Source organism: Saimiri boliviensis, chromosome 4 (genome assembly GCF_048565385.1).
Source record: "Saimiri boliviensis isolate mSaiBol1 chromosome 4, mSaiBol1.pri, whole genome shotgun sequence".
Lineage (NCBI taxonomy): Eukaryota > Metazoa > Chordata > Mammalia > Primates > Cebidae > Saimiri > Saimiri boliviensis.
Genome location: NC_133452.1, coordinates 11,504,956 through 11,518,387, shown reverse-complemented (window position 1 = coordinate 11,518,387; position 13,432 = coordinate 11,504,956). Strand labels below are relative to the sequence as shown.

The following is a 13,432-nucleotide window of genomic DNA, read 5'->3' as shown; positions in this document are numbered from 1 at the left end:
GTTCTACTGGAATACAGCATGACCGGATAAAGACCAATGGAAACACTTCATGTGAAGCTATCCCCAGGCTGCCTGCATCCCTCCCAATCCCAGGGCAGTGGCTTAGCTGCCTTTCTTGGGCCTTCTAGAAGGGGAGCTGGAACAGCAGTAGAAGGAACCCTTTTGAGTCGGGCTTGCTTTGTTCTGGCTGTTGCTCTAGGGCTGTGCCTGGATGACTCAGTGAGTGCCACTAAGAAGCAGGGATGGCTCCCTGTCACGGAGGAGGAAGGCTGGTCTCCCAGAGATGAAGCTGCTGGCCTGAGAGAGCACGTGGCTGAGTCCTGGCTGAGTGTGAGCCCCGACTGGCTGGCTCCAAAAGTGACACAGAGACAGGATGGCTGAGTGTGGGGGACTTCTCTAAGTGGCTGCAGGAGAGTATTTCCTTCCAGGTGTTGCTGTGGTGTGGGATTTATTCATTTTTAATTGTCAGATGAAATCAGGCTGATCGATGGAGTGCTGTAAAACAAAGACAGGTACCATTACTCAGATGCAGCAGGGGAGTTAGAAGACTGAATCTCAGCTCCGTGCGGGTGAGGCCGGTGCCTGACTCTGTGCTTACGACATCATCAACGGCATTTAAGATCTTGTTGAGTGAGTGGGAGAGTGACCGAATAAATATCATCCTGGGAAAATGGATCTGAGAGGTTACTCAAGCTATGAGATTGTGAATTCCTTTGTGACATCATTCAAATACAATTATGAAGATTCTTGTTAAATTCCAAAACGACTCAGATTTTCCTATGCTTTTTGGATTTCTGAAGACTGAGGCTTTCTGCAGTGAGTACTCACCTGCCCCCTGCCTGTCCTTACTTCCTGCTCTACTTGAACGCAGATGCCCTGCCCTAGGAAGGAAGCCGGACACTGGAGTAAATCTCCATGTTGCAACAGTCACCAGATTTCTCAATTCAAGCCGAACATCAAGTGCCTCCTTGCTGAGTGATGGGGGAATTGCTGAAATCTGATGCTGTCCCTAGAAGGGGAACACTCAAGACAGAATGAAATCAGGGTCAGCATCGAGATATACAAAGTAGAAAGCAGGTACATTGGAAGGAGCAATGGATTTTGATTGTAAATAAAGAGAAAGATTCTTAAGTAGATAGCCTTGATCTGGCCCTTAAAGGGCCAACTGTAAGAGTGTGGCAGGCTGGGCGCGGTGGCTCACGCCTGTAATCTCAGCACTTTGGGAGGCTGAGGCAGGTGGATCATGAGGTCAGGAGTTTGAGACCAGCCTGACCAAGATGGTGAAAGACTGTCTCTACTAAAAATACAAAAATTAGCCAGGTGTGGTGGTGGGCGCCTGTAATCCCAGCTACGCAGGAGGCTGAGGCAGGAGAATCGCTTGAACCCAGGAGGCGGAGGCTGCAGTAAGCCGAGATTGCGCCACTGCACTCCAGCCTGGCGACAGAACAAGACAAAACAAAGCCATTAATGGCTAGGAAGAACCTTACGAAAAAACAAAACAAAAAACTTGAAAGACAATTTTAGTAAATTGTCACTGAGGCATATTTTGTCTTGGAAAAATAGACTATGACTCTGTCTCAAAAAAAGGAAGCCGAGGGATAGTAAATTATAATATAATATGTACTTGCATATGTAAACTACATGAGAAGACAAAATGAAGTAGTCAGATGTTTGCAAACGTAGAATCATGTTGAGGACACTGTCTGCAAACGGATCACCAGTACACAGCACAGTGATTCCAGTACTGTAAACAATGGTGCCCTCCGTGATGTCTTTCTGAGACAATACAAAATTCTTGTTAAAGTTCGAAATTAAACAAAGTACAGTCTTCCTTCAGCTTACATGTTGCATTTCTAGAACATTGGGAGTATATCAGAATCCTGCAAAATGTACTTTTAAATATGAGTTAAATTCTGTTGTTAATTTTTTTTGCCTAATTGACTTGTCAACATTTATATGAAAGTGTAAGACAGTTATTTGTCACTGTGACAGTCAAATTACTCCACACATTCCTAAAGATGGGAGTATGGTACTGTTCCCATTGAGAATCTGGAACGGGTCCCCGCGTAATGAAGCAACTGTGGTTCAAATTTGTTCCATGGAATGTCCAAAGCCATCAAGCCAGTGGGGACACTAGTGGAAACCAAAGAGAAATGACTTCCTAGCTTCCTGGTCAATCTTGCTGCTACCGTAGGACGATGCTCTATGCTATACCTGTTGCATCATTGCAAAAAGTCACCCCTCTTATGGAGTGGACCTTCCAAGGTTAAACAAAAGAGTACGTTGGCCAGGCACAGTGGCTGACGCCTATAATCCCAGTACTTTGGGAGACTTTGGGAGGCTGAGGTGGGTGGATCGTGGATCACCTGAGGTCAGGAGTTTGAGATCAGCCTGGCCAACATGGTGAAACCCTGTCTGTACTAAAAAAAAAAAAAAAAAAAGCCAGGTGTGGTGGCACATGCCTGTAATCCCAGCGACCTAGGAGGCTGAGGCAGGAGAGTCACTTGAGCCTGGAAGGTGGAGGTGCAGTGAGCACAGATTGTGCTATTGCACTCCAGCCTGGGTAGTAAGAGTGAAACTCTGTCTCAAAAAAAAAAAGTACAACTCAATTTTGTCCATAGAAGGCTTTACTGATAGTAGATGCTAAACCATAGTCTAAGTGCTAAATAAGTGCTTGAGTCACACGGTTTATAGAAGCTAGGATGAAAGTCTAGAGAAACTAGGATCAAAGTCTCTAAAAGTGAAGAATAGCACGCTTTGTCCCAGGCCACTGGCAACACCAGAAGGTATCCTGCTTTGGTCTGTATTTGAAATACGTTCAGTGAATTATAATATAGTGCTATATCTTTGGCTTTGAGAACAATATAATGATATAGAAAGTGCAGTTTTGCATATTCTGCCAAGCCACTGTCCAGGGAGTTGTCTTAGTCTTTTTTTTTTTTTTTTTGAGATGGAGTTTCACTCTTATTGCCCAGGCTGGAGTGCAACATCGCCATCTTGGCTCACTGCAACCTCCGCCTCCTGGGTTCAAGTGATTCTCCTGCCTCAGCCTCCTGAGTAGCTGGGATTACAGACATGTGCCACCACACCCGGCAAATTTTGTATTTTTAGTAGATACAGGATTTCGCCATGTTGTTCAGGCTGCTCGAACTCCTGATCTCAGTTGATCCACCCGCCTCTGCCTCCCAAAGGGCTGGGATTCCAGGCGTGAGTCACTGTGCCCAGCCAATTGTCTTCGTCGTTTGCCTCTTGAGGATGTCTTTCCGTTTCTTTCGGTGTGTTAAAGCTATAGACAGTATCTTGACTTTTCCATTTCATTTTGTTTGGCTTTGCCTTGGCTACCAGGAAGATCAAAAATACACTTAAGGCTCAAGTGCAGTCACTGTTTTACTTCATGTTCTTGGTAGAATTATCAGCCGCTTTTCACTTGCTGCTGCTGTCTCTGACTCTGTTTTAGCTGTCTTCTACATGCTTTTATTGTAAGCTGCATCATATTTTTGTTAGAAGTAGCATAGGGTATAAATGACCAATTGGTCAAGTCATGAACCTTGAGAACCTGGAACAGCGCCTGGGGTGTTCAAGAAATATTTCCTGAATGACTGGATGAATGGATCCAGGAAATGAACTGAATTTCATTTTTCTGTAAATCCGAATGAATGGCCACTAGGGGGAGCGTGAGCGCTCTCTTAGCCGTGGAAGGCGCTTCTCACTTGTACCTGGGGTCCACAGATGTGGGTTTCGGAAAGTGAGGATAGTGCTTTGTAATGATCATTGAACCCTGTATTTCTAAAATGCGTAAGACCCAGCCACCTGAATGAGTGAGCAGTTGAGTATTTCAGAGTCTCCCGCCAGGTTCACTGGGTGGTGTCATTACTAGCCAGTACTGCAGCTATGTGGTTCTGCTTACCCGGAGAGCTGGAGACCAGAGCCAGAGAGCCGGGCACAAACAGCCATGTGAAAAGAAAGCGCAGTGCACGGAGTGCGTGTTTGCAGCCAGGTGCAAAAACTCCTTACTAAAAACACTCAAGAGCCAGGTGCAGTGGCTTAGGCCTGTAAACCTAGCACTTTGGGAGGGTGAGGCAGGACTGTGTGAGTGCAGACCAGTCTGCCCAGCATGGTAAAACCCGTTTCTACAGAAATAAAAAACTTAGCTGGGCATACCATGCCTGCGCCTGTAGTCCCAGCTACTCAGGAGGCTGAGGCTAGAGGATCACTTGAGCCTGGGAGGCCAAGGCTGCAGTGAGCTGTGGTCGTGCCACTGCACTGCAGCCTAGGTGACAGAGTGAGGTCCTGTCTCACATTAAGTAAATAAAAACTCAAGAATCAGAAACCAGATAGCTCTAGATCCAGCAGGATGGTTAGTAGAGTGGAAAGAAGAAGATAGCACGAAGAACTGAGGGGAAAGCCGAGATGAATGGGCTCATGAAGTTGGTGACCTGATGGCTAATTTGCACCTTGACACCTGGCACTTGGTCACACACTGTTTTCTATTACTTTCCTCTTTTCCAGAGACTCAGATCCTTGGAGCACTGAGGGCTGCTAGTTTCATCTGTTCATCTGGAACCTGGATCTAAGGAGGGAGGAGGCTTTGCCCCTGCAGCACAGCCAGGGACCAGCCCAGCCAGGTAAGGGCCTAAAGCCCTTGTTGCTTTGTGACTTTTCCCTTCATCTAGACAGGAAGCCTTTGGAGAGCAGGTACTTGTGGGTGCTTTATCAGACTAGATGCCAGGAGCATCCCTTTTCAGAGCTCCGAGTTTTCTGGGCCTCATGCAACCTCTGTAATTAGGATGAACAATATATTTTCATTTTCTTTTACAATAGGGAAACGGATAAATATTGAATTCCACAACCAAGCAATCCTTGGCCAATAGGTCCACGAACTTGAATGGAGAAAAAATTAAATCTTTATTAACCTTTAACTAAAATTTAGCATTTCCTCAAAGTACGGATATAGGCAAGAAACCACAGTAGAATCAGCAGAACTTGTGACTTTGTCACCAACAGAAATCACGGATATTTTCATACCACATGATATGTTGTAGATATCTCAAAACAGTGTTTCTATTCATCACTACTTTGAAATTATGGAAGTCCTTAGATCACTGCTAGATCTTAACATTTCATGCATCAGTGAACACATAGTACTATATTACAATTCTAAAATATTTCAGTATGATCAATTTCCTGTGCAACACAGTATATTTTATGCATTTAAATACATAGGCTTCACCAGACTACCAAAGATTAAGAAAAAGGTTAAGAACCTTTGCTTAAAGAAAATACCTTAGAGCTCTATTAGCCTGTCATTCACTAATTTGCTATGGATCATAAATTAATAAAATGTGGATTTCTTTTGAAGCCCAGCAAAGGAAGTATAGCTTTAAAACATTGAAAGGATGTCTTTTTTTTTTTTTTTTGAGACGGAGTTTCACTCTTGTTACCCAGTGGAGTGCAATGGCACGATTTCGACTCACCGCAACCTCCGCCTCCTGGGTTCAGGCAATTCTCCTGCCTCAGCCTCCTGAGTAGCTGGGATTACAGGCACGCGCCACCATGCCCAGCTAATTTTTTGTGTTTTTAGTAGAGACGGGGTTTCACCATGTTGACCAGGATGGTCTCGATCTCTTGACCTCGTGATCCACCCGCCTCGGCCTCCCAAAGTGCTGGGATTACAGGCTTGAGCCACCGCGCCCGGCCGAAAGGATGTCTTATCGCTAAGGGATTCACATAGATTTAATAACAAAAATAGGAACTATAGGAAGCATGTTGATTTGATCTTCTACACCTTCTGGATGAAAGGATGTATGCAGAACCTTTCAATTGCCATTAAGCAAAAAGAGCTAATGCATAAGGCAGCTGATGAAACTTACTCAAGACTGTAAATAATTGGTAGGCTGAGCTTGTGGTGATGCCGCTTCGTACCTCCCTAACTGATTAAAAATTTTTGAGTGAAGTTAATTGTAAAAATAATAGCCAACACTTGATAATGTCATTTTTCTGATGTATCTTCAATTAGGATAATGTACATTAAACACAGACTTTTATGTCCTGTGACCACTGAAGATATGGAATTCATATTTGGAAAATTCAAGTTTGGAAGTTTGAGGCTTTTAGAAATATGAGAAGAGTTGTTTAAGAAAATTTAAAATGTTACATTATCACCACGAGCAGAAAATGCAAGGGTTTGTGTAGACTATTTTGTCTTTTTGGAAGTAATGTTGCAGAGATACTTAAGCTAAGAAAGATGTTGCCATTTTTTTTTTCTACAGATATTGAATGGACTGGGTTTTTAGTGATCGTCCCTGCTCACCTGGAAGCATCCTTAGTGGAAGGTTAGCTTCTGTGAGTCACTGATACTCTTTTTATTGCTATTTGTAAATTTCCTCAGCTTGAGATGCTTCAGCTTTGCAGAAATTATCTGCTTGCAGCTGTACATAATTTATAACAATCTCTGGTGAAACCTCAGAAAAAAGATAATGCTTTTGTCTTAGATGGATGTCAGCCGCTGCAGCAGAACTCGGTGAAAACACCCCCCGCCCCTTCCCCGTGGCACGAGGCTCTGTGAACGGTAACTCCAACCAACGGGCAACCTCTTGAGACTTTCTTCTTCTCAGGACTATGACACAATTAAAAAGGAAAAAGCCACAGGCAGAACAGTTGCCAGTGAAATAGGAGAGGGAGCTTTTTAAACAAGGCTGGCTGCAGCTGGCCTCCCTCGCTCATCAGCAGGGCGCTTGGTCCGTGGAGTGAAGCTCTTCCAACCTGGGTCAACAAAAAGGGAGAAGAAATGGCCCAAGAAATAGATCTGCATGCCCTCAAGGAGCTGGAACTCGAGGCCATTCTGCAGGTCCTGTACAGAGACCAGGCGGTTCAAAACGCAGAGGAGGAGAGGATACGGTATGTTGCCCTTTCCGTGGAGTCGCTTTGGGTTTTTAGCTTTCTCTGCTTGGGGTCTGCCACTCCATGGCTGATGCTGCTTGCTTACAAATCACTACCCCGTGCTGCTGGGCTTCGTGCCTGAGAAGGGTCCTAACGAAGGGCTGTTTGGTGGAGATGATCTTCATTATCTAACTAAACGTAGAAGATGCCCTGTAGGAGGGAGGCCGCTCTTGTTATTCATTTAAAACGGTGCCTTTGGGCGGTAAGTTTGCTGTCTGCCATCTGCTATCTGTTTGATGCCTTTGTGGGAAATATTCGAGGGACGTTTTGAGGCTTTCAGTTTACCCCTTCTTTTGGGAAAGACCTCAGGTTAAGGGTTTTCCTACCTTATTTTTGATGGTGCCCAGAGGCAAAAAGAAAAGCAAAGAACGCAGCTCAGAAGCAGCAAATCCAATGGAATCCAGCCCTGTCTTTTTCATTTGATCGCTTTTGCTTCCTGGTTGGCTTTGAGGAACGGGGAGCATAAAACATGAACCCGCTTAGCCTGTTCCGTGACTGCTTCACCAACAGGGAACTTCCTCTCTGTCTGTGTAAGCTGCGAGGCTGTTTGAAAAGCGTGCTGAACTCTATCACTGTTCTGCCTTCGTTGCCAAGATCCATCTTTAAACAGGTTGGCGCTCGTTTGTCGATGTCTAGGGAGGAAATGAAGTTTAGAAAATAAGCAGGTGGGATATGTATTTTGGTTTGCTTTGGTTTCTAATGGCAAAACACATTAGAAAACAAAACTTCGGACAGCGAAATGCTTGGAGTGGGGATTTTCTGGTATAGTATTCTTTCTTCATCCTCTCTGTTATTTCAAAGCTCTCTAAGTGTACTTACTTGTGAGCTTTCTTCTGTTAAAAACTGTAACACAGGCTGGGCACAGTGGCTCACACCTGTCATCCCAGCACTTTGGGAGGCCGAGGCAGGCAGATCACCTGAGGTCAGGAGTTTGAGACCAGCTTGGCCAACAGAGTGAAACCCCACCTCTACTAAAACAAAAATGAGCCAGGCATGGTGGCAGGTGCCTGTAATCCCAGCTACTCAGGAGGCTGAGGCAGGAGAATCTCTTGAACCTGAGAGGCCGAGGTTGCAGTGAGCTGAGATTGCACCACTGCACTCCAGCCTGGGCGACAGAGTGAGACTGTCTCAAAACCAAACAAAAAACCTACCACCACTAACAACAAAAAATGGAAACAAAACTATAATATGGTGAGAAAAGTGAAATTTTATTTGATAAGGAAAGATCTTTCAGTGATTTAGAGACATCATTTTGGATATTAACAAAACGACGTAGATAGGGTGGTAAGGAAGTTTGTTCCAGAGGGCGCTACTTCTAGGCCAGATCCTGAAAGCTGAATTTTAAAGTTCATTCCTGATGTCATCCTGTTTCTTGGGATTGGCTTATTTCTTCTGCAAGTAGCTATTACAGATGTTTCCTGACAGTGAGGTAATGACCCTTTTTGGATCCAATGCAATGTCTTTTTGCGCTATGGCTGTTTGTCTAGGGAAGTGAGAGGCTAGAAGTGGGCTGACCACTCAAAAAAAAAAAAAAAAAAAAAAAGCAAAAGCATCGCATCAGTTGATGGAATTGGGTAACTCACACCAATAGCAGAGATGTATGCTGTGTATTTCTAAATTGCTCCAGGCCTTCCAGATTAAAATGGATGCTCTTTTCTGTGTCCTTTCCCCTCTAACTCTTGCTTACCATCTTAACAGCCTTTGGGCATGAATGGATGGACCTGGTAGGGAACTTCTCTGCACCAGGCATGTTATTTATGTTTTGCCATTTAGTCCTCACAGCAACCCTGAGAGATAAGGTTGTAGCATCTGTTTCATGGTTGACGAATTCCCTGAGCCTCCCCTCTGAGACGCTGAGTGACAGCCCAGTTCACACAGCCACGTGGGAGCCCAGCGATGTCGAATACCAAAGCCCCTTCCCTTGCCACGGGCGGTGCCACCTGGGCTCTTGCCCTGTAGCCAGGTGTCGGGTGTTCCATTCAGTGTTACCTTCTTTAACTCTCTGGGCTGCAGGAAACTGAAGACGCACCTGCAGCATCTCCGGTGGAAAGGAGCGAAGAGCACGAACCGGGAGTACACAGAGAAGTGCTGTGCGCGCTGCCAGCAGGTGCTGGGGCTCCTGCTGCACCGGGGCGCCGTGTGCCGGGGCTGCAGCCACCGCGTGTGCGCCCAGTGCCGTGTGTTCCTCAGGGGGACCCCTGGCTGGAAGTGCACGGTGTGCTTCGAGGACAGGTGAGCATGGCCGGTGGTTGGATCCCTCCCGCTCACTTGGGTCTCAGGAGGCCTATTCACAAATGGCTCATAAAGAGAGCACTGGTTCCTCACCTTCACAGGAAATGTGTATGGAGTACCTGACAGGGAGTACCTTTCTCGACTTGGAAGTTATCCTCATCCAAAAATCAATTTTATCATATAACAACATTTTTTTTTTTCATTTATAGAAGTTTGGGCCAAGCGCAGTGGCTCATGACGGTAATCCTAGCACTGTGGAAGGCCAGGGTGGGTGGATTCCTGGAGTCCAGGAGTTTGAGACCAGCCTGGGCAGTGTAGTGAGACCCTGTCTCTACACAAAATACAAAAGTTAGCCAAGTGTGGTGGTGCATGCCTTAGACCCAACTACGTGGGAGGCTGAGAGGAGAGGATCACTTGAGCCTGGGAGGTCAAGGCTGCAGTGAGCTGTGATTGTACTACTACGCTCCAGCCTGGGTTTCAGAATGAGAACCTGTTTGAACCACACAAAAAAAGTTTCTTAACTCTAAGGATGAGCTAACCCGGGAGTTCAGTTTCATTCAGATTTCTTAACCAAATGCCTTCATTTTCTTAGCACTTACTTTCTCTCCTTCAGTACCAGTGGAGTAAATTATAATCTAGGAAATATCAGAGTAATACTATGAGGCTTTAAATACTGCCTTTTTGAAGGAGGCAAGCTGACCTGTCTTTGATACTCAGGCAAAGAAATGACATACTTCCCATTAGTGACAGACTATATCAATGTTTATAGTAATCAATTGGTGTTAGCAGGTTTTAAAACCAGTTTAACATGGAATTGGTGTTTTTAAACTCCCCATTCTGAAAACAATAAAGAACTGACTTGGCTTAGACTCCCATTGCTCGAAGCAAGAATGAATTGGTCATGAGTTTCTTGAAATCACTAGAGGGGTGACTCCGTCTGCTGGGAGAGATGCTGCACAAGGACATCACAGAACTTTGGAGAAGGGAGGTAGGCTAGGCTGGTATGAACCAGAGTCATCAGAGACTCTGAGATTAGAAAAAAACTTTTTTTTTTTTTTTTTTAGATGGAGTTTCGCTCTGTGTTGCCCAGGCTGGAGTGTAGTGGTGCGATCTTGGCTCACTGCAACCTCTGCCTTCTGGGTTCAAGTGATTCTCCTGTCTCAGCCTCCCCAGTAGCTGGGATTATAGGCACCTACCACCACAGCTGGCTATTTTTTGTATTTTTAGTGGAGACGGGGTTTCACCATGTTGGTCAGGATGGTCTTGATCTCTTGACCTCGTGATCTGCCTGCCTTGCCTCCCAAAGTACTGGGATTACAGGCGTGAGCCACCGTGCCTGGCCTGAAAACAACTTCTAAATATTGCCACAGATGTGTGAATGCCCCAGGGAAAAAGATTATGGGATGCAGTTACACCATGTGGGCATAGTGGCTGGGGTTTCTCTCCCCCAAATCAGGAGGGCTACATTTCACATACACCCTGGCATTCATCTAGTGTCCTGTCTCTTTGCAAGGCTTACTGTATTTCAGTCATCCAGCCAGAGAGGTGAAGTGGCTCAACTTGATCTCTTTGCTCTTGAGCTGTGTCCCTTCCATTTCACTCACGGCTTGCCAAGTCACACAGACAGTGGCAGAATTTGCCTTCTCATGTCATGTTTCTTCGGTTTGCTGAAGCCAAGATCCTTCAGGCTTTTCCTCGCTTAAGAGCAAAAAATAAAGAATTACTGTGAGCTGCCCTGGCTGCAGAGAGAGCAATTCCAAATCATCTCTAGAAAGATCTCAGGGTCCTCTTCCTCATTTCAATCAACCATGTATATTTGACGTCTAATGAAAAACATTGCCGGGCAGGGTGTTACATTTCTCAGCATTTTTTCCTTCTTCTAACAATGAACTATACATGAAAAATCAAAACAGGAGGACGAGGTCTGAAGCAATCTCCCAGGAAGCTGACAGTGTTGAAATCTCGGCCCTGGTGAGCATTGTGTCTCAGGCACTGTAACTTTACCCTCTAAGTACATGAAACATGACTTTGGCTTCTAAAACCCCAGCTTCCTTATTTTGAAACAAGGAGGGTTTTCAAAATGCCTAAGGTCATTGCATGACTCTGAGTGCATTCACAGGAGGAGTCCGGAGGGGAGGGAGCGAAGTAGTTCGTGGTGACATGCATTTTCCTTCCCGTTGCCTTGCTCCCTGTCCCCACAGCCCTCTGTCCTCTCCAACTTTATCCAATCTGGGTTGTCCTCCTCCTCTTAGGACCAAAACAAAGGTGAGACTTTGTGACACTTTAGGATCTTGGACATTCATAACTGTGGCACATGGGGGACTTGGAAATGGGTTTTGACCCCAGTCATTGTCTCCCATGCTGCTTCCTTTGCTTTAGATTCATTCCTCAAGAAGAAGTGGATTCGTGGTTCTGAGCAGGATGAGGAAATTCGGTTTTTAATATCAAGAAAGGGGAAATGCTAGGGTAGCAATGGCCAAAACCAACCCACCAGCTTGTAAGTGGCTGCAGAGCAGGAGGCCCGTGGAAGGTGCTGGCCCTGACCTTGTGTTGAGAGGCTCCAGGAGACATTTAAGATAAAGTTTCTGTCTTCAGGGAAAGTTTTCTCTTAGAACTACTGAGTGCCAAGCTGCTGAGGGCCCCAGGAGCTCATAGGAGGGAGAGACGAGGCAGGCTGAGTGGCTCAAGATGCCTTTCAGAACATCCATGGTGGGAATATTCCTTTAGTGTTTTATTAAGAGCTTAAAACAATCTTATAGGGTAGCTACATTGTTCATCCCAGGCCTCCCTCTGAATCTCCAGTCCTCTCCTGCCTGCTGGGAGCCTTGTCCTGGGAGAGTAGAGTTTGTTTTTTTTTTTTTTTTTTTTTTTTTTTTTTTTTTTAAGATGGAGTTTCGCTCTTATCGCCCAGGCTGGAGTGCAATGGTGCAATCTCGGCTCACTGCAGCCTCTGCCTCCTGGGTTCAAGTGATTCTCCTGCCTCAGCCTCCTGGGTAACTGGGATTGCAGGTTCCCACCACCATGCCTGGCTAATTTTTGTGTTTTTAGTAGAGATAGGGTTTTACCACGTTGGCCAGGCTGGTCTTGAACTCCTGACCACAGGTGATCTGCTTGTCTCGGCCTCCCAAAGGGCTGGGATTACAGGTGTGTGCCACCATGCCCGGCCAACAGTCTTAAAAGCCACGCAGAAGAGCTTGCCTCCGAGGCAGTAGGAGTTGGAGTATAAGCATGTCCTCCTTGCCAAGCGAATACCATGCTGAAAGTGCGCGGTTCTGCAGGGCAAAATCGGGAGGGCAGAAGGTGAAGGTGAAAGAGTGACCTGAGAGGAGTTGCAGTGAATGAGCGGCACCAAGGGAGGAAGCTGGTGGCAATAGTGAAGGAGAACGTGAGACAGGAAAGGGAGGATGGACCTTGGTTACAGGGGATAGAAGACAGAAGGGTGAAAAGCGATCTGAGGACTGGCCAGGCAGGTCGCTTGGCTTGCTGAGCTGGATCACAGGGCAGCAGAGAACCAAAGAAACAGTAAAAGAGAAGGAAGAGAAAGAATCCAGTAATCAAAGGCATATTGGAAAGGACTTAGAAGAACAAAGTAAAGTTGCTTTCAGTAGTGAAGGAGCTGCATGTTATCCTCAGCAGGGCCAGTCAGAAGAGGGTGACTTGGGAGGAGAAAGAAGTTAAAAGCAGAAACAACCTTGCTTTCCACGGATGTTTCTTTCCTTGGAATTTATTGACAATTTCTGCAGTGAAATGGCAGATGGTAACAATTATGTTGAAATACCAAGGAGGAGACTATCCTTTGTATTTGTTTGTTTCAGCCTCATTAAAAAAAATAAGATTTAGCTTCATGATTTATGTTTGCATTAATTTTTTTCTATTAAAACTAAGTGGTAACATCAAATTCCATGTCTAAAAGAAACATGCTCCTGTCCCTTAAGAAGATTACTGAGGAATGACTCTTGTTTAAGACTTTTTTCCTTCAAATTGTGATCTTTCTTTTCATGCTTTGTAATTGCTGTGACCACAACAAATCGATTATTCTTCAGCTTCAGATATTTGTGGACACACTGCCTGTTTCATTAGAAACATTTTGCTGCCAGTCAGGTGTTTTGGAACCAAATTGGTCTGTACAGAGAATTCTATAAGTTGCAAATATTTTAACAACAATGAAGGTGCAACAGAGCTTATCCCATCATTAGAACAGGAGGTTTCAAGTTGCAGCAGGTGGTACTGTTGATTTCAGGGTAATTTCCTGCTCAAACTT

At 45.3% G+C, this 13,432-nt stretch overlaps 1 protein-coding gene across 4 annotated transcripts in view; it reads left to right on the top strand.

The window, feature by feature from the left end:
• SYTL3 (synaptotagmin like 3) overlaps positions 1 to 13,432 on the top strand; it is a 119,034-nt gene that overhangs the window by 18,421 nt on the left and 87,181 nt on the right. For 2 of the 4 annotated variants that reach the window (XM_074397189.1, XM_074397188.1), the window contains exons 2-5: positions 4,510 to 4,625; positions 6,270 to 6,342; positions 6,492 to 6,897; positions 8,953 to 9,171. In XM_074397189.1, the coding sequence (XP_074253290.1) occupies positions 6,788 to 6,897; positions 8,953 to 9,171 (329 nt within the window). In that variant the 5' untranslated portion in view covers positions 4,510 to 4,625; positions 6,270 to 6,342; positions 6,492 to 6,787. Of the gene's footprint in view, positions 1 to 4,509; positions 4,626 to 6,269; positions 6,898 to 8,952; positions 9,172 to 13,432 lie in introns of all 4 variants that reach the window. The other 2 variants (XM_074397186.1, XM_074397187.1) reach the window with 1 other exon arrangement.